Raw genomic sequence first — 27,836 nt, 5'->3', positions numbered from 1 at the left:
CCGTAAATAAAGTTTATGCACAAGTTATAAACTTCAATCTCGAGGATCTTATGAATTCTTGACAAACTTGCGAATGCTTGCAGCTTACATAATTGCTGTGATTGCTTGGTTACAGCAGAATAATCGCATCCCTTGTTACTCTCCTTTGGAATTTCAGACATTGTTATTTATCATCAAATTTGGGCGTGATTGAAAGTTTTCAGCTATTAAAGTCATTGTCCTTTTTAATCCATTTTAATCTGCGTTGGAAAATGAAGTTTTTAATAATCAAGTCAGCAGCTCATGGTAAATGTACTTGTTAGAATAAATTATCGAATTCTTGACAAAGTCTTTTCCTTTCAGTACATGTTTCAGATAATTTATAAAGTTATGTAGAAAGGGTTTTTGCAGTCTTATTGCGGCTACCAGCTTAAACCATGTCCTCCAAGCTCTTGGGAAAAAATGTCATTCTTCATTAGACGACTCCATGTCATGCTGGCGAACTGGCGTTTTTTAGATGATGAATTAATAATTTATCAATTTATTGTATCTTTTTTAATTGAAAATACGCTGAAATTCATTGCATACTTGGGGCGGAATTTTTCAAGTTTCGCTCCTGCAAAATAAAATATCCTCGGATAGAATGGCAGTACGGGCGCCGCCATCTTGGCGTAGGAATCCGGTAGGATAGTTTGGCCAGCTCGAACCAATTTGCTTTGACCAAGGTCACCATGGACGCTACACGGTACAATCACTTGCTGGTCTGGCTCGTCGATTGAGATTGACTTCAACGTACTCGAGGAATGTTCCTACAAGAGGCTAAAGGAGCAGCTCACTGGCACAGCTTAATCACTTAGTGACGAAGTTCACACATTGGGACCTTGTGGGAAGCCTACTGCTGGGTGAATTAGAACAGTGAAGTGGTGATAAGTTAGCAACGAACTCCTACAGTCTCTGTGGCTGCAGAGGTTTCCACATGCCTGGATTGGCCGCCACACGTTGGCCGCCATCACGGACAAAATTCATGAGGTCCACGCGTGACTCGTCAAGCCAGGTAGCCCAGCAACAGCAGACGGTGGCAGCGACAACCGCCGCTGCTTCTGAATTGACAGAGGCGTTTTGCATTCGGGAAGTAAGACTAGATCACGATCTAGATTCGCCTCCGAAGAGGGTGCTCCAGTAGTAGGTCGTCTGGACTTTCGCACCTACCGGGGTATATTGGTACAAGCGTAGATTCGCTGAAAAGGCCACAAAATATACCAGCCTCTGTACTTAGTCTTTAAACCAACTAAACTTGTTGGGAGCCCTGGCGACAGCTACCCGAAGTGTAGAAGTGATTATAATCATTTACGATCCCTCAAGCCGGCGCAACTACCTAACCCACGTATTCGTGCATTTATTACAAAATACCGCAGCACCACCACCAAGTGTAGTTTCACTGAGTCCGTTAAGCGTGATGTGATGCACTACATCAATATTACTAACTCCCCTATCTTTTCTAAGGTGTGTCTATTACCACCGCAGAAACTTCTAAAGAAGAGAAGGATAGAATTCGAAAAACTTCTTAAGCAGGGTATTTGCAGACCTTTGTTCTTCTCCGCCACTTTTCAACGTCTGCTTAATGAGCAGCCGGTGGAAGCTACATTTCTGGCATTATCTCAGCAAGATGTACCCCTCCCTATATTCGTCGATGCTTCAGACATCGCCCTAGGCGCTGCTCTTCTAGTGAAGGGACCCGCCCCCCGTGCAGCCTCTTTCGAAGTCCTCGAGCGAGATCCATATCATTTTATCCTTAACGTCGGAGGCATGATCAAGAGGATCTTCTTGGCTCGGTGGAAGTCGGTCCTCCAGGAAGAAAGCGCAGCCAGGAAGGGAGGCACTTGAAAAGATCAAAAGAGGACGACATGCCTGAAGAAGATTTTATCAAAGTAGCTTTCAGGGCCTAAAAAAGAAGGCGAAGAAGGATAAAAGGAAACAACTGACTACGCCGCCAGAGACTCGTCTGTCCAAAGACAAGGAGACTGCAAACCAAAAATCAGTAGCAGAAAAGGCGAGGAAACGGAGAAGGGTTACACATTAATCCCACGGAAGACAAGACATTTCCGGAAGTCCTTAGTGAAATTCGCTACAGGATGAAACCCAAAGCCAACGGAGCAGAAGTATCTTCCATACGGAAAACGAGGGGTGAGGGAGTCTTAGTCGAACTGGGCCCGAAGACGACTAGCAAGAGTAGGTTCTGCGAAGCAGAACCCCTTGAGGGTAATTAGGGGAGAAGGAAATCCAGGATCTTGACTGCCTCACAGTAAAGATTGAAGTGGAGGAGGCGATAAAGCGTGAATGCGATAGGAATCACTTCTTTAAATGGTGTTCCTCGAGCAATATGCGAAGAAACTCCATAGCAGCGGGAAAATCAAAATTTGGTGGGTACTATGCAGGGTACGAATGTGGAAAGTCCTAAGCAAGTGCTACAGGTATCTGGACTACGGACACACGTTAGCAACTTGCAAGGGAGCGGATAGGAGGACAGCATGCCGGAGATGCGTTCAGGTATGTCACCAAGCGAGCAACTGTAATGAAAGCGAAAAGTGCGTTCTCTGCAGGGATCGTATGGTGAGAGCGGTTGGTGAGAACGTCGCATACACTGCGGGCTCGAGACGGTGTCCAATCTAAAGGGCGGACCTAGAAATGGCTAGGGCGTGAATAGCATGATCTGTATTTTACAGATCAACATGCACCGTAGCGCAATCGCTGATCAGTAACTAGCTCAGTTCGCTGCGGAGATAAAGGCTGATCTAGTGCTAATCAGATGGCATCTCGACGCGTCCTTGACAATCTTTTTGCATCGGAATCTCTGGCACCATCGGTGGACGGGTGGCGAGTCCTGGAGGACGGCGGCGCTCTCCTTGCATGTGGAATGCCGCGATGATGAACACCGGGAAGTTCGTCGAATTTTGTGGAGCAGGCAGAGCCGTGTTGGACGGCACGCCGGGGGGTGGTAGCGTCGCAGCTGACACCGTCGTAAATTTAGTGATGAACCTGATAACGACATTTGTGAGGCTTCCATGCCTCGGAGGGGTCCTAGCCGCGACAAGTCTTCTATGTACTGGTGAACGGCAAAAATTGTCGACCTACGGAGGGAGTGTCATAAACTCCGCTGTTTGGCACAACGACTACACGCTAACGAGGAGACATGCGCCATAAAGGCTTAGTATAGAACCGCAAAGAGGAGACTCTGCAGCATAATAAATAGAGACAACGTTGAAGGAGGGCATTTTTCCTTGTCTCTGGAAGGTGACCCGACTCCCGCTGATCAGAAAGAGAAAAGGAGACCCGGAGCTTCCGTCTGCATACCGACCGTTGTGTGCCATCAGCTCATCAGGAGAAGACTCGGTGAAGCAATCCAAGGCAGTTTGGGTTCAGAACAAAGAGATCTACAATGGATACTGTTATGGACGTCGTGGATGCGGTCAGTTGGTTTTCAACAACGCCGCAATCAGATCGACCACTTCGCGTTCAGCAGTAAATTTAAGAGTTGTCTTCTGGATGGACATCGGCCTCGAAAGGGATCACCATCTGATGGTTGGTTACGTGCGCTTGCGTGTTGCGTCCGCCACTTCTTGCAGGATTGGGGCACTGTGATCCCCTTGGTTTAACATCGATCGCTTGCACGGCCCAGCTGTCTCTCGACAGTGGGAGAGCTATCTTAGTGATCGAGTGGTATATCCACTGAGTAACGCTTCTGAGAACATCGATGAGTATTGGGCCGCCATCAAAAATACTGCACTAGTCGTCGGCCACCTCCCGAAAGAATCATGGAAGCGGATCGATAACCTAAGTCTTTGAAGGCTCTACTGGCCGTTTCGAGTAGTGGCCGGTGAGACGCGCTCGAATTCCGATACTGAGTGAAATTCCGAGAAATTCAGCGCAGTGGTCGCCGTGACAAATGAAAATTTTTGAATACTTGCCGCAAACGAGGGGTTCGTGGACCAAAAACTGTGAGCGTAAATTGTTCTTCATTTGGTTTGGTCCGATTGGCGGTTTGACTTGGATAGGGCAGAAGTGAGGCAGCGTCTGATGTGTTGCCTCTGCCCTGGATGAAACCGGTAGTCCCTATTTTTGAAAATTTTCTATTGCGGTGATCAGGGAAGTGGTAGATGCCGCAGTTCGCAATGATTTCAGGATTGTATACCGCATCACAAAATAGCTTGCATGTAGTCGCAAATCTTTCGATGATCCTGTGAAGGACGTTAACGGTCGACTTTTTATCCACGATGATGAACAACTGAAAAGGTGGAAAGAACATTTCAGCAGGATCCTTAACCTTATTACATTCAGTGAGGTTCCTCCTCTTGTTGTCTGTCAGTCAGTTACCGTAACATGCAGATACGAATTAATCCTCCTAGCAGAAAAGAAATCATTTCGGCCATCAGTACACTTACACGGAGTAAAGCTGCTGGGTTTGACGATCTCCCCACAGAGTTATTTATCGCTGCATCTACAGTTACTGCAGATCTGCTGCTTCCATTCGTACGAAAATCTTGGGAATCCGAGACCTTTCCTAGAGACTAAAAGAAGGGAATAATTGTTAAGATTCCAAAAAAGGGCACCCGTTTTGAGTGTGGCAATTGGAGGGGTATCTGCGTGCTCTCTACCGTCGCAAATATAGCTAAAATAATCCTGGAACGCATCAGAACGCATCAAACAACATCGCAAAAGCTTGATCGATAGAAAACAGGCTGGTTTCCAGGCTGGCATCCTGTCACCGATATTATTTCCGGAGGAGGTGAAGGAATTCCACAAAATATGATATCTTTCTTCAAACACCTCAACTACGCTGATGACATCTGTTTGCTCTCTCATCGCGTCATGGACTTTGGTCAAATGGCCCTAGATTTGGAAAGAGAGGCAAGTAGAGTTGTACTGAAGATAAACACCAACAAAACCAAGGTTCTCTGTCTGACGGATCATCGCACTCTCCCTATCTGGATTACTGGGTTGAGCCACATCGAAAGCGTTCTTCAATTTGAATATCTGGGAAGCTTGGTTTCTGCTGACGACGGCACCGAATTGGATGTTGCCGGACGCATTAACAGCGCTAGATCCGTTTTCACTGCACCGTCTGCGTGGTATTGTCACTATCTCAAACGAAGAATTTGGTCGCCGCACAGGCTTGGCATTCGTATGCGATGTGATAGGAAGACGGAAGTGCAGTGGATAGGTCACACATTAATGAGGGGTGACAATTCCATTGCGGGCTATGCTATACAGGGGAATCCAATCTCCCAAGATGGCCGACGAGTGGGTCGCCCCAGGAGCACTTGGCGCAGAACAGTAGAGGAGGAGTACTAGCATCTCGGGAAGTTGTGGGGGGAGCTGAATGGTATTTCAGGCGTAGGTGTAGTTAACACCTGTCTCCGCCTCATCATCGAGGTACTTTGGCTCTATTGAATGAAAATTTTCATTTCAAAGTAGAGTAAATACCTTTGTAGATAAGATACTAATTTCCCTTGAGGAAGTGTATAAGCGCCAAAACTTCAGGCATACTAAACTGAAAAGGATTTCATTCTTTGTTTGATAAAATTAAAAAAAACTCCATTTCATAGTGTTCCAAAAATCACCTTCGTCAATTATGAGCATGAAAAAGAGCACAAACACCACACAAACCCACATCTCACTGTCATTTGCTAGAAAGGATAAATCCCCATTCTCCCGGTCCCATTTGCTCCTGTCCAAGCGAATTTTTAAACGCTATGCAAATAAGTTGTATCCGTCTAGGACTGAATAGCTGGTCTCCTTATCTTCGCTTATTCTGGAGCCAGGAAACCGGAAAAGTACAAACGACGAGTAAGCGAGTGGTGAACAGGCATTGAAACTTTTTAAGGATCTCACCGAGCTCTTTCAATGAATAGTTTTGCAAACAATGACACTGCAAATAACCATTGAAGAGCTCCTGTAAGGATTATGCATACAGACAGACCCTGCTTCCTTCCAAGCCAAGACTGCAGTACAAGACGTGTTATGTTCACTTGTTTAAAATCCTTTTTTTTATCGGAAACTAGATTGAAAGCTGGGGACGTTTAAATTAGAGAAGGAAACTGTGCAAAAAGGATATCTACAATTAGGCTAATGCGCATTGGAAATTATGTGCACCAGTCCATTGAGAAGGACTAGATGTAAAGCTAACGATATAAGCTGTTCTGATAAAATTTTAATGAAAGGAAGAAATGAGGATTCGTTGAACCTTTGCAATAGGGAAGTCTAGTGAAAACAATAGGAAATGTCCTCGGAGAAATCTAGGGGAGACTGCCCATAATACCGAATTTATTAATTATTCATTGTCCAGAGAATTTTTTATTTCAATAACAATGGAATCCACTTGCTCGTACCTGTATCCTGTTTTCTGTAACACTAGCTCATAAGAAAGGATATACTATACTCGTGGGTATGTGTAGAGGAACTGGATTTTATGCGCCTTTAGTGGCACAATTGTTCCTGGAATATGAAATTTCTATTGTGTGCATTTAAAGTATTTTTTGTTGCTATAGTAGGAGAAAAGGAAATGACCCTTTTGAGGACATGAAATGGAAGGACGATTACCTCTAATTTTCGGTGATTCAACTTTTCCCAAAACTACTGGCATAATGCCAATCACGCTTCAGAAGCAGCAGGAAAGGGTTGTGCCGTGGCTTCCTGAGATTTACCGGAGCTGCGTCTCTCTAGAATAGGTACGATAGTCCTGGAGACGCGCACGCATGGTCTTCATACCGAAAGCGGGCAGGCGTGGTGATGAGTCGGCCAAGGGCTTTTGACCAATCAGCCTGACCTCTTTCGTGCTGAAGATCTTAGAGCGCGGCCTGGATATTAACTTAAGGACGATTATGGAGAGGTAATTGGCACGTTTGAGCGGCCGTTGCAGTAGAAGCAGTATACCCCAGCTGCCTCCTTGGATATAGAGGGAGCTTTCAACAACGTTAGTACCAACGCCAGGAAGGAAACCTTGGCCAGTATTGGATTGCAGGGGTGTCTTACGTATCGGATTATAGCCATGCTAAGTACCAGGATAATCCAGTCGGATCTAGAAGGCAACCACTTGACCAGAGCTGTGAACAGAGGAAATACGTTACACCGTACAATGCCGTCAGACTTCATGAGTCCGGATGCTGGGCAGCGAAGTCCTACGGCCACTGTAAAATCCTAGACAAAGTACCTCGGGAAATCTGGTTATTCCCTACAGACGAGGCCACACGCAAGCTGAACTTCACGAGAAACTTTGCTGCAGACTTTCCAACCAGGGTAAAGTCAAGATTGGCGGCGTGTTGTAAGACTATGACACGATATTCTTTACCGATGGATCAAAGATGGCCTGTGGAGTCGGCGCGGGGGTTGTTTCGAGTACACACAGTGTATCCAAGCCGTATGGTCTGCCAGGTTTCGCCAGTGTATTTCAGGCGGAAGTACTGGCGATATTGGAAGTCTGTCGGTAGCTGGAGCGAGATTCGAGCCCCAAGCGTAACATAGCCATTCTGACCGACAGCCAAGTGGGCACCAAGGCTTTGCACTCTGCGACGACTTCCTCCAGGCTGGTGGGGCAGTGTAGAGAACCGTCTGGCCGGCACGCTCAAGGTTACCCTCCTCTGGGTTCTCAGGCATAGGAACATAGAGGGGAACGAGCGGGGTGACTGATTGGCGATTGCCCAGCTCCAGCTAGAGTCAGGCTACGGACACTGTGCAAACCATTCTTTGGGGACCTCAGAGAGATTTCTAGCTGCAGGGTGGGAGAGCTACTTTCCTTCGTGAATGAATGATGAATGATGATGATTCGCTGTGAAAGTCCGAGCCGGCTGGACTCTGCTTCCCTGCTCCCAAAACAACAGTCACGTCTTAGAAGTTTGTGGCATCAAAACGGCGCACCACAGCACTAATTGGGCTTCGCGGAGCGGCCACTGATACCTACCTACCTACTTTACAGGTGATATGCTAACGATTTAGTGCTAAACGTCGGACACTGTGATTGTCTGTTACTATGTACTATTCGCTCAAATTCTCACCCACTTTTTTTTTTACTCGCTTATTAACGTAGATTTACGGTCAAGACTTCGGAGTTACTTTCGATAATAAGCTCCGTTTGGACACCTATTGCCATTGCCATGAAGTCACTAATCGGGCTGCAAAATTATCCGGCTTTATACTTCGCTCCACTTCCGATTTTGACTCCATCCAATCCTCCTTAACTCTCTTCAACTTCCTCGTGGGAAGTATAATCAGGTATTGTTCTTCCTCTCAGACAGGTCATCATCATCAATGGCGCAACAGTCGGTTCCCGGTCTAGGCCTGGGCGGGTAATCCCCAAAGTCCACCCCAGTATTCTTTCGCTTCCATTACCAAAAACTGTGCTGTCTGGACGCTCTGTTGGGATTTTTTGAGAGATCTGAAAAACCTCCACTGGTTCCTCGCGTATGTTGCATTCTGGACATCTCTGGAGTGTCTTTCGCCAGACCGTCGTAACGGACAGAACGTTTTTGCTGTAGTGTGTCCAGGATTTCAATTACGGGTGTCTCACTGGGGATGGAATAGTTCCTGTAAACCCTCCTCATTTTATTTCTCACTTGTTTGCTGACATTGCCAGTGCTGATCTGTGTCAGTCTAGCAATGGTCCGCCTTAGTGAGTCCCGCCGATGTTCGATTTTTTTTTGTTTATTAATTTCATTTATTTTATTCTTATTTATTTATATTTTTTAATTTCGCTACGGTCGGCAGGGGTCGCCGTATTTCCGCCAACTGGAGGCGCAATTTGCGCTGGCGGGCGTCACGGCAGACGTCATCCGGTTGAACAATGCCAACATCGGTCTAGACGAGGAGACCATTGGACTCTTTGCTGCTGCGTGTTGGAGGACTGCTCCTACGTCCGTAGCAGCTGATAAGGTTTATTTTAGTAAGTGAACTCCCAGCTAGCTGCTTCGAAAAAGGAAGCGACTGGGTGGTGGGGATAAGGTCGGCTCAGAACTGCTAAAGTCTCTCTGGCTGCAACGACTCCTGGAAAGCACCGGCGCCATCTTGGCTTGCGTGGACTCGGCATCGCTGGAGATGTTGTCTGCTACGGTCAACAAAGTACATGAGGTGTAGGCGGGCCCCGTGGTCGCGGAGGTTTCCCGAGACGTGACTCGCGGGGTGGATGAACTTAAGGTCATGGTGGCGACACTGGCCGACGCGGTCACAAAGGTCGCACCGACGGTTATTACTTTGCGCAATCACGATCGAGGTCTGCTTCCCGAAATGGACGGTCGGGTAAGTCATCGTGAATACGGAGCTTTGGCGGCTAAATATATCACTGGATGCACGTTTAACGCAACAAAAACTAGGCTCGCTGGGTGCCTCGGTGACGCTACATGAAGCGCAGTATCACGTCCCCTTACAATCTTCCACCCTCTAAGAAGACTTTGTTTCCTGGTCGACACGGGCGCTGAGGTGTCGGTTCTCCCTGTACTCCGTTCAAACACCCTAATTCCACAAAATATACGAGTGGCGGCCGCGAACTCTTCTCCCATCCGCACCTATGGCTATAAGTAGGCGGACGTGAGTCTCGGACTGCGCCGAATGTTTTCGTGGCATTTCGTTGTGGCGGACATTAGCATCCTCATATTTGGCGTAGACTTTCTGTGTCACTATGAGCTGCTATTGGACTTGCAAAACAAGGCTTGGATAGACCCTGCAACCTCATTGGAGATCTCAGGGAAAATTACTACCTGCCAAAATGAGACTCTTTCGATAATTTTCGAGGACGTTGTCGACCACCGCAATCGCGCACTCCTCTATCACAATATTACTTTGGAAAGTAGCTTCGCCAAGCCGGTTAAGCACGATGTGCAACATCATATCAGCACCGGGTATTTAATACTGTCAAAGGTGCGTCCACTTTCAACCCAGAAGCTTGCTGTTGCGAAGAAAGAGTTTGAGCACTTGATGAAACAGGGTATTTGCAGACTTTCCAATAGCTTTTGTTCCTCTCCACTTAATTTGGTCACTAAGCCAAACGATGAATGGCGACCATGTGGAGATTATAGGCGTCTGAATGCTCAGACAGTTCCAGATCGATATCCCATTCCACTCATCCATGATTTTGTGCACTCGCTAAAGAACTGCCGTGTTTTTATGACGTTGGATCAAGTCAAGGCGTACCACCAAATCCCTGTTGCTCCCGAAGACCTGACTGTTTCTCCCTTGAGGGCAGGCAGTGTTCACGGACCATAAGCCCCTTACTTTCGCCCTTAGACAAAAGTCCGACAAAGCGTCCCCTTGCCAACTTCGACACTTGAGTTCTATCAGCCAGTTTACTTCTGGTATCCAACAAGTGCCTGGAAAAGAGCTTTGTTTCGAATCTCGAAGGTAACAGACCCCGCCGCCGTCGATTAGATGGCAATCGCCGAGGCAAAAAAGGCGACGCAGGGCTCCAGAGCCTGAAGGCAAACCTCAAATACAAATTCAAGGAGTTTCCTATTATCGGCTCAAATTCTTATTTACTCTTATTTAGATAAGGGACCCAGGCAAATTATATCGGCCGATTTTTGCAGGTAAGTATTACATGTAATTCTCGATCTTGCCCACTCAGGAATTAGGACGATCAACCGGTTAGTCGCTGATAAATACTTCTGGCCGTCCACGAATAAGGACGTGAGCTCTTGGGCCAGACAGGGCATCTCGACGTTATCGGCTCTTTGCGAGACTCGCACTGATTCGAGTAATGCTCCATAATCATTAACAGGTTTACGCGATGGCCTGAAGCAATACGTCTGTCTGACATCACGGCGCAATCACGTATCGAGGCCTTCTGTCGAAACTGGATTCCGCATTTTGGTGTTCCAGCCGTTATCATCACGGATAAGGGAATGCAATTCGAATCGACTCTTTTCGAGGAGTCAGGGGAGCTCCTTGGCTTTAAACGACATAGGATTACTGCATACCATGCACAGTCCAACAGTATGTTAAAAGATTGTCACTGGACACTAAAGGCCACCTTAATGGCTCGCGATAATCCGCCGGGTCGCGATCCTTGCCTTTCGTTCACTTCGGCCTCCGCACCGCCCAACGATTGGAATTCGTGGCTAGCCCGGAGGAGATGGTGTATGGGGAGAATCTGCGCCTCCCCTGTACTAGACATTACAGCAGGGTTAGGCGACTCGGGAATGTTGCGTCTGCTTAGGGGCGCGGTTTCGAAGATGCAATCAACTCCACCGTCCCGACACACTACATCGGAGGTCAACAATCCCAGGGATCTTGAGACGTGTAGACAGGTTCTCATTAGGGCGGACGATCCCCTGGAGGCCTTTAGAGTTCTGGAACGAGGCGAGCACTCGTTCAAGCTCGACGTTCGAGGTGGGCACAAGTGGGTATCCTTGTTGAGACTGAAGGCCTTCGAGGAGCGCCCGCGAAGCGTCAGATTAGCTCGGTGACCCCCATTGGCGGGATTACGCGGACGGTTTGCTTCACTGAACCCGCGCGGTTTCAGTTGGGGGCGGAGTGATGTGGCGGCACATCGGGAGCGCGAACCTAGCCGCCATTACGAATTCGCTTTCGCCGCTGCATTCAGTGGCCGTCGAAACAGCTGACGGACTGCCATGAGATTGGGGTGAGAAATGTCAAGAATGACTTTTGTCAACAGTCTCATGATTCGAGCCTTGTCTGTCAACCAATCAAGGTCAATATAAAAAGAAGAAGAAGTTAAAAGCACTCGATTGAATCAGTACATATGGGTAGTGCGTTAAAATGATAGTTAAGACTGAACAAAGAGTTTGCCTTAAATTTTACGCAGCAAACGGAATGTCGTGTTTGAAATGAAAAGCATATGATGATTCAGTTTTATCAAAAACGCAAGCCTACGACTGGTACCAGGCATTCAAAGAAGGTTATGAAGCGGCCTCAGAAACGGATGAAAACATAGAAGAAGTGAAGAAAATTATGCTTGAAAATCGACATTCTAGGATGACAGCTCAATATCTCTCACGATTCAGTTCGTTCGATTCTGGTCGGTAACTTGGTCATGCCATGTATTGCTGGGAGACTTGTTCTTTGAAGCTTCATAAAAAATATTGTCGCCATTAAGCATAATTACAGATGATGAGACATGAGTCAAAAATGAATCAAAAAACCACCATTCTCTTGATGGAGTTAACACTTACCTAAAAGAGGCACAGCATCTGATGTGGCCGGCATTGTTTCAGCCACCATGTTAAGGAAGACTGTTAAAGATAAGAGGATTGTAACTCCTGAAAAGAAAGGATAGAAATTGGGAATGAGAAAATTGGCTGCAAATTAGATGCGATAAATGTAATTATGTATATATAATCATGGTATTAGGAACGCAAACATAAAAACAACAATATTTAGGGAACTTCTGCTGCGTCCTAAAGGAGCTATTGTCTCCCTTAATGGTTACAGCGTAGCTATTGGCTATAGTATGCCCGTCAAACCTGTAACCGATTGGGATTTCGAGCTGTTGTCTACTTCTTCATGTTTCAGCTTATCATGTGTTCATCCCAGGTGCGATCTAGTCTGGTCTACCTTGCACGATGGCTGGACATTGTCCCATGTATGTATTATCACTTTTCCCGCCACTCTAGTATCCTCAAGTGGTAATTCAGCTTACAAAGACCAGTGCGTTTTTCCACTGTGTTTCTAAAGCTTCTTTTAGTGAGATTTGACTAATCCTGCGAGCCTCCCATGAGTACCCTGGGCTCTTCCATTACTGGCTAGTAAGTCCCGTATAGCTGACTCAATTGTTCCTCTTCATTTCTTTGCGTCATGGCTACGATTCCACAAAAGGGTTCCAGTCCATATATTGGTGTTCCTGCTCCTTTTCTGGTTAGCTCATTGGCTGTCTTATTGCTTTCTATGGCCTGAATCCGAGAGTATCCAAGGCATTTTCATACCAGAGTTCGCCTGGTCCGTGTTAAGGCCCATGAATCGCAACCTTTTGCCCACTTTAGTTCCTATGAAGGTTATGACGTATATTTCTGCTTGAGATATCCTGGTTTACTTGCTCATCGGTTCGAAGCAAACAACTTTGGACCGCTAACCTTTGCACCTGCTCCTAATGCTACGAAGGATCCGTCAGTGTACTAGGTAATCAGTTACAAATTTAAGGCGTAGAATTGTCATGCTATTGTTTAACATTAGTACTTCAAAATACTGCATAGAAAGAACATTACTGATCCTTCGATTAGGGCTGCTTTCCGTCTCGCTCACACCCCTAAATATTCTGAAGATGACCCTTCTTGTCTACAATTCTATGGAAAGATAAAGAGTAGTCAAGCCCAGAGGGATCACCAGAAATGCCATTGGCCACATCCTCATTCCCCCAATAATACAAACAAAAGCCGGTATTTGAAGTTTGCACTGCTGTTGTGTCTAGTTCGGCCCTATCTGTGTAGATTTCTGCCTCATCGGTAACCATTGGCTTTATTATAGTATTTCCAGGGTTACTCGTTTTTTCTCTTGCAATGGACCTGCAATTTATCAAAGCCCTTGTTCTAAATATGTGTCTTCCAGAGAAGCTGCTTCTTCTTTAACTTCTACAATATGTCATTTAGTTTAATAGCTCTCAAGTGACCGGGGTGGGGCTTCCTAGTGTATGGTATAATGATGGCCTTGGCAGATTGATGCGCAGCCCGGCTTTCCACATTACAAGGCATGTTGCCCTTACCTCCTCCCTCCCCCTCAGAAGAAGTGCTGGGAGGATGCCAAGCCCTCAGTGATTTTAGCCTTTTCAAAGTTCCCATTGCTCATCTTACTCTACCTTCCTAGCAAACCTCTTCTGCTATTTTTAAATTGCCTTCCTGACAGGTGTGCCAAATAGAATGTTATTGTTTTCCGAGGTGGGATAGGACCCCAGGAAATTAGTTTTGAATAGCAGGTATACCAGGATTTGCGATGGTATTATTGCCAACGAGATAGTGATCCGCGTTTTTATTAATTGTCCGCCCCCCTTCTGACATTTGTCAACGCTGAGTGGTGACTGTGTGGGGAATTTGGTTGCTAGTGGTCACGTTTGATAGGACCAACGTTTGTTTTTTGGATCTCTTTTCGGACAAACCAGATACATCATTTCGAATGACAATCCGAGTTGCCCGTTGTCATTGCTAATTTTATGCAAGTATGATTCTGGTAGGTTGGTTTGGCAGGTTTCACTGCTTCGAAAAAAGTATCCTTCACCTACTTTGCCAATAAGTTGCTTATCAGCGCAACGCACAAATGGTTTATCCAGTCCAAAGCTCCTTCCTTAGTTTCATATCAGGTTGTTTTGCAGTATATGATTGTCAGTTTTGCACCAGTCGCCAATCTGGGGTTCAGCATAATTTGTCCTGTTATTAGGCGTGGGAAATTCGCATTTATCCTTCTTCGTCGTAGTTTTTCGTTAAGAAAGAACTTCCAGCGATCACCACGTCGAGGTAGAGGTAGTATTTGGTAGCAGTTCTATTGGTGTTAGCTCAGCATCTACTCTTCAAACCTTAGGCTTTTGAGGCAAATATTTAAAACTTTTGGCATCTGCACAGCAGAATGCCATGTTTTTAAGGTATTTTGTCCTATGGTAATAACTAATGAGTAACTTGGTCGAAGTACAGGGCTGATATCCGTGCGCTTCTTCCGCTGTCTTCTAAAATTAATCTATCTCTTGTTTGATGCCTACCTCAGAGTAGCGTTGTGTAGCAATCATATCCAATGAAGGTAAATTACCATCCATCTTTTGATTCTAGACAGTATCCTCCAGTGTCCTCCGATAGCAGCAATTTGTAGCAATTCCAGTGCAAAATCGTCCTTGGTTTAACACTGACGGACACGAACCGGACTGTTTCAAGAGTGGGAAACTCAGGCATAGGGCAATAGAGTGTAGGGGGGAGAAAGGAAGGACCTTTCTGTGTTCGTTGCAAAAGTACGGACATACCTCGGGACAATGCTCTTGACAGCATTTTGTTCGGTCGCCCCAACAGGCTAGGCGTAGTTTTATCGAATTAGAGGAGGATAAAGGCGCTCCGCACATTAGCGACCAGGTATCGTGAGGGAGGGGGTTTAAGATTTGGTGCTTCGCAGGATCACAACTAGTCGCCTGTAATTTCATCGGGTTCTGGCGACTTATGACTCTTAAGCATTTTCCTCCACGCTTGGTTTTGGCATAATTTGTCCTTCGTGTTCATAGGATCACAACCCTTCGAATTTTTTACGTAGATGTCTGGCGGAGCATAGTCAACCTTAAAACGAACATAAGATGTCCTTGGGTGCGATCAGAAGCACCAGTTTCAGAAAGGAGGATTTTCGGAAATTGAAGTGAATTGTCGTGGAGTAATAAGAGTTCCCTTTGGTAGAGGAATTAGAAACGATTGTTCATATGGGGGATCGAGAGCTGGTTTGTTTAAAAGAAGCTCAATGATTATCGGATCTCCTCAAATATCCAAGGCGGAAAAAGGCCTGCTCCAAAGGAACCCCGTTGCTATCTCAAAATATGCTGAAAGAAGAATGGAAGCTGTGGAACAGAAGTCCCACCTGCAAGAGTTATGCCTTATTTTGTTTGGAGCGAAAATTGTTAAGTTGCCTGAATTTATTGAAGATTAGATAAGACCCATCAGCCCTCTATATAACAAATCGCGAGAAGATGCGAAAGAAACGATGGAGAGCCCTAAAATTGCTCCTTCAACGTGAACGCAGTTGACAACCAACCCTACACTCGTGGAAAGGTAGAGAAAAAAAGGGGGTCGAGAAAAGGAAAACGAATATATAGGGAATTAGCAGGTTCTCCAAAAACAAAAAGGGGTATCGCCTAAACCTCGAGAGGCGGGAAAATGACGCCTAAAACACTAGCGCTAGCAAGGAAGCCGATGTCCGATCAAAAGATATGGGACGCTTGGAGTAAGGCTGGACCAAAAAAGCCTAAAAAGAAGAAGTAGAAACTGAGGATCCGCCACGAGGCGATCATCATCTCAAGCACGGGTAGTATGTTCTATGCAGATATACTAAGAAAGGTGATAGCTGATCTTGATCTCGAAGACTTGGGGCGAAATGTAGGCGAGGTGCGGAGTAACCAAAAGGGAAATCCCATGCTGGAGCTGAAAAGATCTGAAGAGAGCAAAGTCAAAGGTTTTCGCCGCCAGTGTATTGGGGCATACAGTCGGCGACTACTAGAAGACGCGGAGGGGGGGGGGGGGGTATGTCAACTTAGAAAGAAGGTTACTTTGAAGAGATGCTTCAAGGATCTCTTGTGCGGACATCTGGTGCAAGCATGCATAAGTGCGGTTGATTCGTCTGACCGATGCAGATATTGTATGGAAACGGGTCACATACCTGGGAATGCAACAAGGATACCATCTGCATATTGTGCGATCAAGCGATGGAAAGGAGGACCTGGATAGAGGGCATATTGGCGGAAGAGACAAGTGTTTAGAGTTCAAAAAGGCGCTAAATGCAGTGGGAAAATTAGGTTGATCCAAATCAACCTCAATCATTGTAGGGTCACCCAAAACCTGCTTTCGCAGACCACGAACTGAAGATAGAAGTGACTATAATGAACGAATCCTATAGAAACCCTAACAATAATGTATGGGTAGCCGATCCTACAGTTGGTGCAGCGATACAGGAAAGTATGAGGCAGCCCACAAGTGGGTTCATATGGGTAAAAACAGTCGGCATATAGGTAGTTGCATAGCAAGCCAAGCATGACCTTGGCGAGGACATGCTGAACTTTTGTTAGTCCTTCACTAGCTCGCAATTTGTTAAGGGGCGTCAGTGAAAACTACACCTGCAGTGAACATCAGGCGATTGTCTTTGACCGGAAAAGCAAGCCAAGCAGCTGGATACCTGCTCGTCCAAGATTGACGAGAACGTCAGGTTGGTCTGCTGAAGTAATTGATGAACAAATGTTCATAGATGTATGGTTGAACCAGGATACCGTACCAGGCATACCCTTGAAGAGAGCCTACAATGAGTGTCGTCGGACCAAACGGACGACCCGGAGGGAAATGGGTAGAATTTACCAGGATATGAAGTAGCGTGTTCGCAAGGAAGTTCGAAGAAGCTAGTTATACTGCGAAGCAAGAGGGACTGCTTCACACAACTCAGCGCAGAAGCGGATATAGACCCATGGGAAAGCGTCTACAGGGTTGTAATACGAAGATTCAAAAGTCAGACAGTTCTGCAAATTATCGGCTCCGATCTCTTACTGAAAATTGCTCAGGGTTTGTTTCTCAAGAGAGTATGAGCGGTTATAGCCTGGAGACACTTTTAGATTTGACTGTAATAGCCCCAGTAATGACGACGTTGGGAGACAACCAAGACTGGGTCTCGACGGTGTACCAAACAAAGTCCTTAAGTTGGCTGTTAAGTTGAGGTTAGATATATTTGAAGGGTAGTTTGAGATATGCTTGGTGGATGGAATTTTTCCGGAAACATGGAATAGACAAAAGCTAGTGTTGTTGCCTAATCCTGGTAAGCCTCCTGGTGAACCATTTTCCTACAGACCTATATGTCCCTTGGGCACTATGGGGAAAATATTGGATAAATGTTGAAACGCATAATTTACTATAGATTGTTTCCGGCTGAAGAGAGTCTGGGAGACTTATCCGACCGACGACTTCGCTTCCGTACGGCCAAAGCAACCGTCGGCGCCATCAAACTGAAAACACAACTCGGCCATTTGGGGCCTTATAACGAGCTGCTTAACATAACTGCGTTTGCGAAAGCTATTCACAAGTTAGGAGGCTGTGGTACGACACAGACATGGACCCAAAGAATACATTATCTGAGCGGGTGTCCCACAGGGCTCTGTCTTATGACCATTATTGTGGAACATAAAGTATAATGGATGAAAGATGCAGGCGTTGTACTCGCGGAGGATAAAACAAAGGCGGTGCTTATCACGTAGCGGCGTTAGCACATGCGCGGCATACCGCATGCAATGCTCAAAAGATGAGCGCGGTTTGTGGAAAGATCTCCTGAAGAGAGTGCTGTGGTTTTGGAATTATCTCAAACGAAGCGGCTTTCGCGGTAGTCGGAATTATGGCGATCGTCATTTTGGCCGGTTAGATGACACCCACGATGGAGCCAATTTTTCCTCTGATCGGCATGAGAAAAACGTCTAGAGGGAGGGGAGGAATCGAAAGGGTCGATGAACCCACAGATTGATTCCCGGCATCAAGGTGTGGAAGCAGAAAACGCATGACCATGATTTAACGCAGTTTCTCCTGGGCATGGCGGGTACCGCAAATACCTCCATAGGTTTAAACTGGGCAACCTATTCCAAAGGACTCGGAGCATCTTTTCTACCATTGACCTAGATTCGCTGAGGAAAGAGAAGAGCCTAGAGGAGACATTGGCAGGAATAGTAACACCGGAAATTATAATTGGGAAAATGCTTACGTGCCAGGGGAGCTGGAATGCAGTGAATGACATAATAGGGCGGAGTCAGTGCAGGTTGAGAGGGGCAGAGGAGGCGAGAAAGGCGTGAAGGGAGAATCTAGAGTCATGTTCCTTAAGCGAGGAAATACGTTGAAGTGTTTCCGCGGGGAACAGGACAGGAGTTAGGGGGTGGTTTTAGTAGGTAAAAATACCATACGCTGGAACATCAGTGTCTTAAGAAGATTTCCACCTCCGGAAAAAAAAGAGAGAGGACAGAGGATAAAGGATAGAGGACGGAGGACGGGGGACGGAGGACGGAGGACGGAGGACAGAGGACAGAGGACAGAGGACAGAGGACAGAGGACAGAGGACAGAGGACAGAGGACAGAGGACAGAGGACAGAGGACAGAGGACAGAAGACAGATGACAGATGACAGATGACAGATGACAGATGACAGATGACAGATGACAGATGACAGATGGCAGATGACAGATGACAGATGACAAGCACAACGTGCACCAAGCCATAAAGAATATGGTGAGGGCCATTAGAGTCCTCTATAATAGATCACAGATGGAGGAGAAGAATAATAACAACACGCCGAACCCCGCTGTGCCAACAGTATCACAAGCAACCCAAGTGACGCCTAACCGTACTACCATCGAATCCCAGCGAAATAAGCGAGTACGTGAAAAAGAGGGGGATCCTTTAAATAATCAGCAGGCGCCTAAGAGAAAAAAAGGCGGACAGGACATCCTGAAGACCAACACCAACAGTTCAGAAGGAGGAAAGATACAGCGAATCTAGGAAGCTCGACCAGCGTTGCGAAACCCAAGACGAACGAAAACGATGGATGGACTAAAGTAACCAACAAAAAAGCGAAACGAAAAGCAAAAGTGCGAACTCGTCCAGATGCGATTGTTATTTCCAGTAAGGGCAATCTGTCCTACGCGGAGATACTCAAAAAGGTCAAAGCTGATCCCGACCTAAAAGATCTGAGCGGAAATGTGAACAGAATCCGAAGAACCCAGAAAGGGGATCTCATGTTCGAGCTGAAAAGATCCAGCGGAGGCAAAACTGATGACTTTCGCACTCAAGTGAAAAACTCACTTGGGGAGAATGCCGCAGTGCGTGCCCAAAAACATGAGATCTATATACAATGTAAGGATCTCGATGAAGTTACATCGAAAGGAGAAATTTGTACTGCTCTGAAGGAGCAATTCAAGTTGAAAGAACTTACAGAGGAGTCTGTTGTCGGTCTACGGAAAGCCTATGGTGGCACTCAAACGGCCACCATACGAGTGCCAGCGGAGGCAGCGCAGATGTTAATAGCTGCCGGAAGGGTTCGGATTGGATGGGTTGTTTGCCGTTTAAGGGAGCAAACTTCACTAAAGAGGTGCTTTAAATGCCTCATGTTTGGGCACTTCGCGAAGGCATGCACCAGCAACATTGATCGGTCCGATCGATGCAGAAGGTGTGGGGAGAAAGGCCATATTGCCAGAGAGTGCAATAGGGACCCCAAATGCCTATTGTGCGTAGCCAAAGAGGGACAGGATAACCGGCACATTGCCGGAAGTGCCAAATGTCCGGAATTTAGGAAGGCGCTAACTGCAATGAGAAAATGAGGTTTATTCAAATAAACCTGAATCATTGCAGGGTCGCTCAGGATTTACTTGAGCAGACCACGTTCGAATCTAAGATGGAGGTTGCCATCATAAGTGAACCGTACAGAAACCGCCACGGTGGCGATGGGTCACAGATTCGACTGGTGGAGCGGCGATATGGGCTTGCGGTCGACAGACCATACAATGTACTGCAAGTCAGGCAGCCAGTGGCTTTGTGTGGGCGAAAATAAGTGGTGTATATGTATACAGCTGCTACGCCCCACCAAGTTTGACACTGTCTGAATTCGAGCAAATGCTTGATAATTTTGTTCTCGACGCAAGGGGACGAAGTCCAAAGGTGATTGCTGGTGATTTCAATGCTTGGGCCCTAGAGTGGGGTAGCAGACAATCAGATGCTAAGGGGCGCAGTCTATTAGAGGCTTTTGCGCAGATGGACATGGTTTTGGCTAACGAAGGTGCTGTAAACACCTTTCAGAAAGGGGGTCAGGCTCGGTTGTAGACCTGACCTTTATCAGCCCTTCCCTGGCGTGTGGTATGTCCTGGTGCGTCAGCGAACGCTACACCCACAGCGATCACCAGGCAATCTTCTTTGAGACATGTGTTGAGCCACAGGGCAAAGGGCTGTCATGGCCGAAACCGAAAAAGATTTCAGGCTGGTCTGCAAAATCTTTGGATGAGCAGACCTTCATACAGGTGTGGTTAGGTCAACCTGATAAAGCAGGCTCCTCTACGGAAAGAGCCGTCCATCTGGCTCAATGCATCGCCAAAGCATGTGACGCGTCTATGACTAGGAGGCTCCTCTCCGCAGATCACGTGTCCCACCCTCTTGCTGAAAATCATCCAGGGGTTATTCCCCCAGCAAGAGGAGAGCACCGACATATTCTAACCACCTCTGAATGTGACGGCAATTCCTCCAGTCACCAGAGACGAGCTGCTGGAGATCTGCGGCAGAATAGGAGACAATAAAGCACCGGGTCTGGACGGAGTACCGAATAAGGCCCTTAAGCTTGCCGAGAAATCCAGACCGGACATGTTCGCTGAGTTGTTTGAAGCGTGCATGTCCGAGGGGATATTTCCAGTGGCATGGAAGCGGCAGAAGTTGGTACTTCTGCCTAAACCAGGTAAACCTCCAGGTGAACCATCCTCATATCGACCCATATGTCTCCTGGACACGGTGGGGAAAATGCTAGAACGGGTAATCTATAATAGATTGCTCCCGGTTGTTGAGAGCCAAGGCGGCCTTTCAAATCGGCAGTATGGGTTCCGAAAAGCCAGATCAACCATTGACGCCATCAAATTGGTTACTGGCTTGGCCGAAGATGCAATTCATGGAAAGGGTAGTACCAGCAAATATTACGTGGTAGTAACCCTGGATGTGAAAAATGCATTCAATTCGGCTAATTGGAATCTAATACGGAAATCTTTACCGAAGATTGGGATTGCCGCCTATTTCGCTGCTATCGTCGATAGTTCTTTAACTGAAAGGAGGCTCTGGTATGACACCGATGACGGACCCCAGGAGTACGTTGTTTCCGCGAGTGTCCCACAGGGCTACTGTGGAACATCATGTACAACGATGTACTTAATCTTCCCCTTCCGGAGGAAGCCACAGTGGTGGGTTACGGTGACGACATAGCACTGGTTGTTGTCGCAAAGCATCTCGAAGATGCTGAGTTATACCCAAGCGAGGCAATGAGTGCTGTCAAATGCTGGTTGGAAAGCTCTGATTTGACACTGGCGGAGGAAAAAACAGAAGTGGTCCTCATTACGAAGCCTCGGAAGAGAAATTATGCCTGTGTTAGAATTGGGAATCATATCATCACTTCCAAGCCGACTATCAAATACTTGAGGGTGGTGATAGATAGGAAGCTCAGCTATAAGCAACACCTACAGTATGTTTGTGATAAATCATCCACTGCCGGTGTGGCCCTGGCGAGGATGATGCCGAACTTGGGAGGGCCACGGCATACCTCTAGGTTGCTTATAGCCAGGGTGGTGACCTCAATCATGCTCTATGCGACCCCAGTTTGGAGCGAGGCGTTGCGGATGTCAGTTAATACTAGCAAACTGAATGCAGTCTACAGGAGGACAGCTCTGAGGGTATGTTCTGCCTTCAGGACTGTCTCAGATGATGCAGCATTCGTCATCTCTGGAATGATGCCGATTGAGATCTTGGCGGATGAGATGGCGAATATATACCATGCGAAGCCACTCTCTCCCGTACTGCAGACGAAGAACGCTGAGAGGGAGAGATCCATAAATAGATGGCAAGAGCGGTGGGAACGCTCGGGAAAGGGTCGGTGGACTCACAGGCTCATTCCTGCCATCAAGGAGTGGTTGGAGAGACGACACGGTGAGATTAATTATAATCTCACTCAGTTTCTCATGGGATATGGAGGATATCTCCAATACCTTCACAGGTTTAAATTGGAGACCTCACCCGACTGTCCAAATTGTGATGGAGTCCCAGAGGACCCAGAGCATGTATTCTTCCACTGTCCGAGATTTGTGGAAGAAAGGAGGAATCTAGAGGAGACTCTAGGAGAGGTGCTGGTACCAGAAAATCTGGTGCCTAAAATGCTAGCACATCAAGAGAATTGGGATGCGGTCAATTCCATGGTTGCATCTATTCAAGATAAACTACGAAAGACAGAGGAAAGGAGAAAAGCGCGGTCACGTGCGCCGCGTATAGAAGAAAGGTGACAAAGCTAGAGTGAGCTGACTCCGCCCCGTGATGTAATACCTTATGGTGGTTCCGCGGGGCAGGGAGGGAGTCGGGGGTGGTTTTAGTGGGTCAAAATCCCACACGCTGGTGTGTCCAGACCAGTGTCTTTTGAAGATTTCCACCTCCTCAAAAAAAAAAAAAAGATTACAGATGAGAGACGACAGATGACAGATGACTGAGGGTAGAGGGCAGAGGTCAGGGGACAGATAACAGAGGATTAAAAAGGAATTATTCCTCAGGGAGTGAAATTCATTTGAGTGTTGTAAGATTCACCTGGAGCCCATTACATCGGAATCATTGTGTGAACGTTGTTATACTCGTATCTTTTTTCCTTTCGGAATAATCTAATTAACGCTTATCATGCTGATAATTTGCCGGGAAGTCTGAATCCTGACAAGTACTCGTATTTGGTCTTGTTGACAACTCTTTCGCGTAATAGAGCTACTTTCACATTCATATGTAGTTCCAGCTGAGGCTGGGTAGTATTTATATTTCAACATCTCCATTTTCGTTCTGAAAGCATCCCGAATCTTGTGGCCTACAACAACTTAAGCATTTGTGGTAAACAAATCTTAGCATGTGCCATTCGCATGCAAATTACACTTTCATCCTGCAGCGATATGACGGAATGTTTGCCCCTGCGATGGAGAAAGGAACAAGGGGAAAGAACAGGAAATAGAGTAGGTGGGCAACGCCAGCATATACAGAAGGAAAAGGAAGTGAAATAGGGAAGAGCCTGCATATTACATTTCAGAGTAGTGTATTTTCCAATGTCAGACAGTTAGTTAGGATTATCTTTTTGTTACAAGGTTGACGTTGCTTTCAGCTGCATGTCGACATGGCTGTCCTTCCACACAGCGAATCCTGTGAAACACTGGGTCGGCTATAGGTGAGCAAAGCGGCCTTGTTAACTAATCTGAAAGGTAGAAAGGAAACCTTTCCCAGAAGATCCTTTATGTCAGAGGCATGTATGACACACAAACGGCACGCCATTCACTCAAACTAAATCCACTATTTCTGAGAATTTCAAATGCGAAAAAAAGTGAATCTGGCATGACATTTAACCCTCCCATCAGGCATGTCCTGGGCGCGATGGCAAAGGGTATGTTTGCATACGACTAGTGCTGGCGCTTTGAGTACTATTCAATAGGAACTGCTACTGCTTTTTTTCTGTTGATTTTTCCATGCGAAATTAAATTTCAAATGTGATATTTATTACATCCTCGGAATTCTTCCGCTGAAAGTAGTTCGCACAATGCTGGTCTTTAATCTCTTTTCCAGTGCTCGCCCCGAGGACACAATGTAGCTGGCAGCTTAGTGGAGGCAACGCGAAATTCCTCGTTGGTAAGCATATGCAGGGCATAAGTAGTAGAAGTGAATTTCGCCGGTGGGAGTCGACAACGACTTTGTAAAGCTATTTCAGAGGAAAAACTTTCGTCAAGGTGACAATATGTAAGTTCTGAGAGCATTTTTACTCAGGAAAATAGGAAAAAACCCTGCTGTGCACGTAACACTGTAACATCAGAAACTTGCTTTTTTAACACGAGGCAATGGTTCCATCATGCACTTTCTCGAGTTGTTGGTTGATCCTTTAGTACGAACTTTGGCAATGGGGATTAAATTTTGATATTTTAAAGTCATATTTCACTTGGGGGAAGTAGTTTGTAAGGGTGAGTAGCACTTGGTGACGGAGGCAACCGTCAGGGACTTATAACTAAAAGTCTTTAGCAATTTAAAATTTTTAAAGATCGGATAAAGTTTGGACAATTGGTATTTATTAACGTTGCGGTATCCTTAGTATCCTTAAGGCCCTAGATATTAAAAATTAGAGAAAAGAATTAACAAGACAATACTCCTCGTCCTCAAATAGTCCAAGTCGACTATCATTTATTTACTCATAGCCCTCTCGTCATGCCTCTATGCTATGAACACTATCACGGGGGAAATCTAGGGACCATTACCTAGGGTCTCACAATAAAGCTGACGTAGAGCAACGTGCCTAAAAATGAAGTGATCCCCAGAGTTTTTATCGACTCATCTTTATGAAACAGGCACTATCACTGTCAGTGACCCTGACCCGCAGGGAACTGAGGGATCAATCCTTTCTCCAATCTCTCTCGTCACTCAAATTTTCGGACGGTTTGGTGTGATTATGCTTTAGGTTCAGGTTGCATAATTCGTCAGATGTCTTTTCGGCGGTATCTGCTGGAAATCGTCTTGGATGGGCCAGAAGATGCTGGGTAAAGCGGGGAGTAGGTTCATCTAACGGACGAGGAACTGTTTGCTTGTTAGATACTTTTTAGGGACAAGCGGATCTGGCAGGGAATGAACTGAAACAACAGCCCGGGGATCATCTCCCATGGACGCCAAGTTAAGGTCGGAAAGCATGCACCAAAGGCCAATGGGAAGCATGGTCTTTAGTATACGAACTCTGAGTAGCTTGGGCATACTCAGTTTCAAGTAAGATCCTTACTTTAGCGGCGGTGCTAGCAAGGAAGGATCATTTTTCCTGGATTACTCATGGGAACTAGACATGCACTTTTAGAAACAGAATTAAAGGGTTTTATAAAGTAAAACCGGACGACGATAGATGAAGAAGAGGTGTTGATGCCATGCGCATCATCGGAAGCTGCTGGCAACCAGTCAGAAAACGGTAGCCCTCGATGGCAGTACATTCTGTTCCAGCCGTAGTATAACAGGAATTTAAGAGAACGACGCAGAAGAGATACTGGAGGTATCTAGCTTCAAAACCACTCTCGTCGAGTTGGACGTAGCGAGAATGAGCCATAGTAGTTCAATTCCAACACTAAGCTAAGAAGTGGAACTCTCTTGGAGTCCTGTTAAAGAGCCAGCAACAGCAGGCAATCCAAGTTTTGAGGAAGATTGCGAAGAAGATGAGGCCCGTTCTGCCAACGAACGGGATAAAAATGACCACGTTAAATACCAGGAGATTTTCGAGGAAGGCAACAACAAACGCATGACAAATGAGCAGAAGGCAACCAATCTCAAGATGAAGTTGTGCGTTGCTAAAATTAGTAACGTTTGGGAGGGCGTGAAGATGAAGATTGTTGCATATCATGAGATTCCTAGGAGTCCGGTGGCACGAATCTGGTTGTCGAGGATCCGCTTGGGTAAGGACAACCTCGTCGAATTCTGGCGTCTCCAAAAAAACCAGGCTCCCCATTGAAGACTGGGTGGTGATAAAGAAGAGTTAAACTGGAGCATTTGAGAACGGAAAACGTGTATATTTCCGCAGCTTACATGGCTCATGACCGATTAGCTTTGCCAGAAGAACTACAATATCTGACGTCCATTATCGTAGTAAAGAAGGTCAATCTGTTGATAAGCTGCAGTGCCAATGCTAGGCATACGTCTTGAGCCAGCCTAAAAATCAAGGAAAGAGGAGAGTTTTTCGTTGACTTTCTTATGCACACAAGCCGGTCTGTATGTAATAGGGGCGGTACACCGATCCCGAACTCGGAGGAATGTGACGGTTGCGAGGAAGTCCTAAATGCCACCCTAATAATCGACGATGGGACTTTCAGGCGGAAGACGGACTATTGGTTTCCAGCCTGGAATCCACTGCCATCAAGCTGGGTTTAACGAGTACCAGCCATAGTACTTCGAACCCGAAACCGGTCATGTTGAGGGTTCCCTCAAAAGCAAAGACCGGCAAGAATGTTGCCACTGGTGTCCTGCTCAAGAGCCAGTACCATAAGGCCATGCATATTCTGAGCAAGATTACTAAGAATAAGGAGGTTAGTACTGTCGACGAGCAGAATGAAAAGGACTCGGTTAATACCAGGCGATTTTTGAAGAATATAAGAGCAACTGCCTACCAGACGAGCAGAAGGTGAAGCCCACCACTTACAAAAGCAATCGATCTCAAGACAAGGTCGAACGAAATCACAAGCGAAGAGAGTGTTAAGAGCCAAGCAACCTCTGCAGACAGGTAAAGCAGCAAGAGCCAGTCAACGAGCCGCGAACTGGGAAACCCTTCAGCGACGTGGCAAGGAACTACTTACGTGTGGCCCTCGCGGAAGGCAATTCTACTAGCGGCAACGAGCGCCGTAAGTGTGGACCAGTGTTTAGGCCAGCTTGTCGGAGATGGTCATCGACCATCTCCTAGACGCCAAAAGCGAACCCACTGGATCCATCCTCTGCTTTGATTTCTCTCAGGTTATTCGTGGATTCCACGCTATAGCTTGCAACAACTAATTCTCCAGGAGCTTTCTCGGTTCATGTGCCGCTAAGATCAGTGACATCTGGGAGGGCATAAAGTTCAAAGTAATCCCTTACGACAAGATTCTCAGGAGATCGTTCGCTCGCATCGAGTTACTGAAAATCCATATGAATAAGGACAAGCGTCGTCTAACCCCTGCCCCTTCAAAACCCCGGGATCCCTATGGACGGCCTGGAGGCAGACTATAAAGTGCGGTGTGGAGTCAGGAACGCAAAGGTGAAAGTGTTCTGATTCGCAAAAACGGACGATGACCTGGACCTAGTCGACGCCACCAACGAGCTGTTGGAGGAGATTAGGATCGACGGTCTGATGGGGACTGACGAACGCCGCACGCAAGCGCAGATAAATCTGCAACACTTAAAGTACGCTTCGGCTAATCTGCTTGTCTTTCACCTAGAGGAAGGATGGAGAGCTGCAGAGCATCTAACCAGAGATCCTTTCAGATCACAGGCGGACACTTTTTAGCCTAAATCTCACTGTAGAGGTCTCTTATTCTCTTTGAGGTCACCAAAATGGCTGGTTAACTTATTAAGAACAAACTCTCTGGTGCTCGCGATGGTAACATTGACAAGACGAATTGGATTCAAAGCTCTGGGCACCGGAGGTCATATTGCCGAGAGATGCAATGGGAATCGCAAATGCCTATTGTGTGAGGAAAAGGAGGGATGGATTGGTCGGTGCATCGCTGGAAGTGGTAAATGGCGGAACTTATAAAGGCATTGACTGCAATGAAAAAATGATGTTCATATGGTCAGCAAGCTATAAAATGTGCAGCAAAATACGTATAGTTCTGGCCAACGAAAGTAATGTAAACACCTTGCGGAGAAGGGAGTGTGTTTCAATCGTAGACCTGATCTTCATTAGCCTTGCACTGGTGTGAGGTATGCC

At 46.4% G+C, this 27,836-nt stretch overlaps 1 protein-coding gene across 2 annotated transcripts in view; it reads right to left on the bottom strand.

Annotated features, from left to right (window-relative positions):
• The window catches only part of LOC119657913 (neuronal acetylcholine receptor subunit alpha-7), a 641,515-nt gene that overhangs the window by 45,357 nt on the left and 568,322 nt on the right, over positions 1 to 27,836 (bottom strand). For both annotated transcript variants that reach the window (XM_038065097.1, XM_038065099.1), the window contains one exon: positions 12,153 to 12,239. In XM_038065097.1, coding sequence (XP_037921025.1) covers positions 12,153 to 12,239 — 87 coding nt within the window. The remainder of the gene's footprint in view (positions 1 to 12,152; positions 12,240 to 27,836) is intronic.

This window comes from Hermetia illucens, chromosome 5 (genome assembly GCF_905115235.1).
Source record: "Hermetia illucens chromosome 5, iHerIll2.2.curated.20191125, whole genome shotgun sequence".
Taxonomy (NCBI): Eukaryota; Metazoa; Arthropoda; class Insecta; order Diptera; family Stratiomyidae; genus Hermetia; species Hermetia illucens.
The sequence above is the reverse complement of the archived record's forward strand: the minus strand, read 5'-3'. Positions and strand labels throughout refer to the sequence as shown.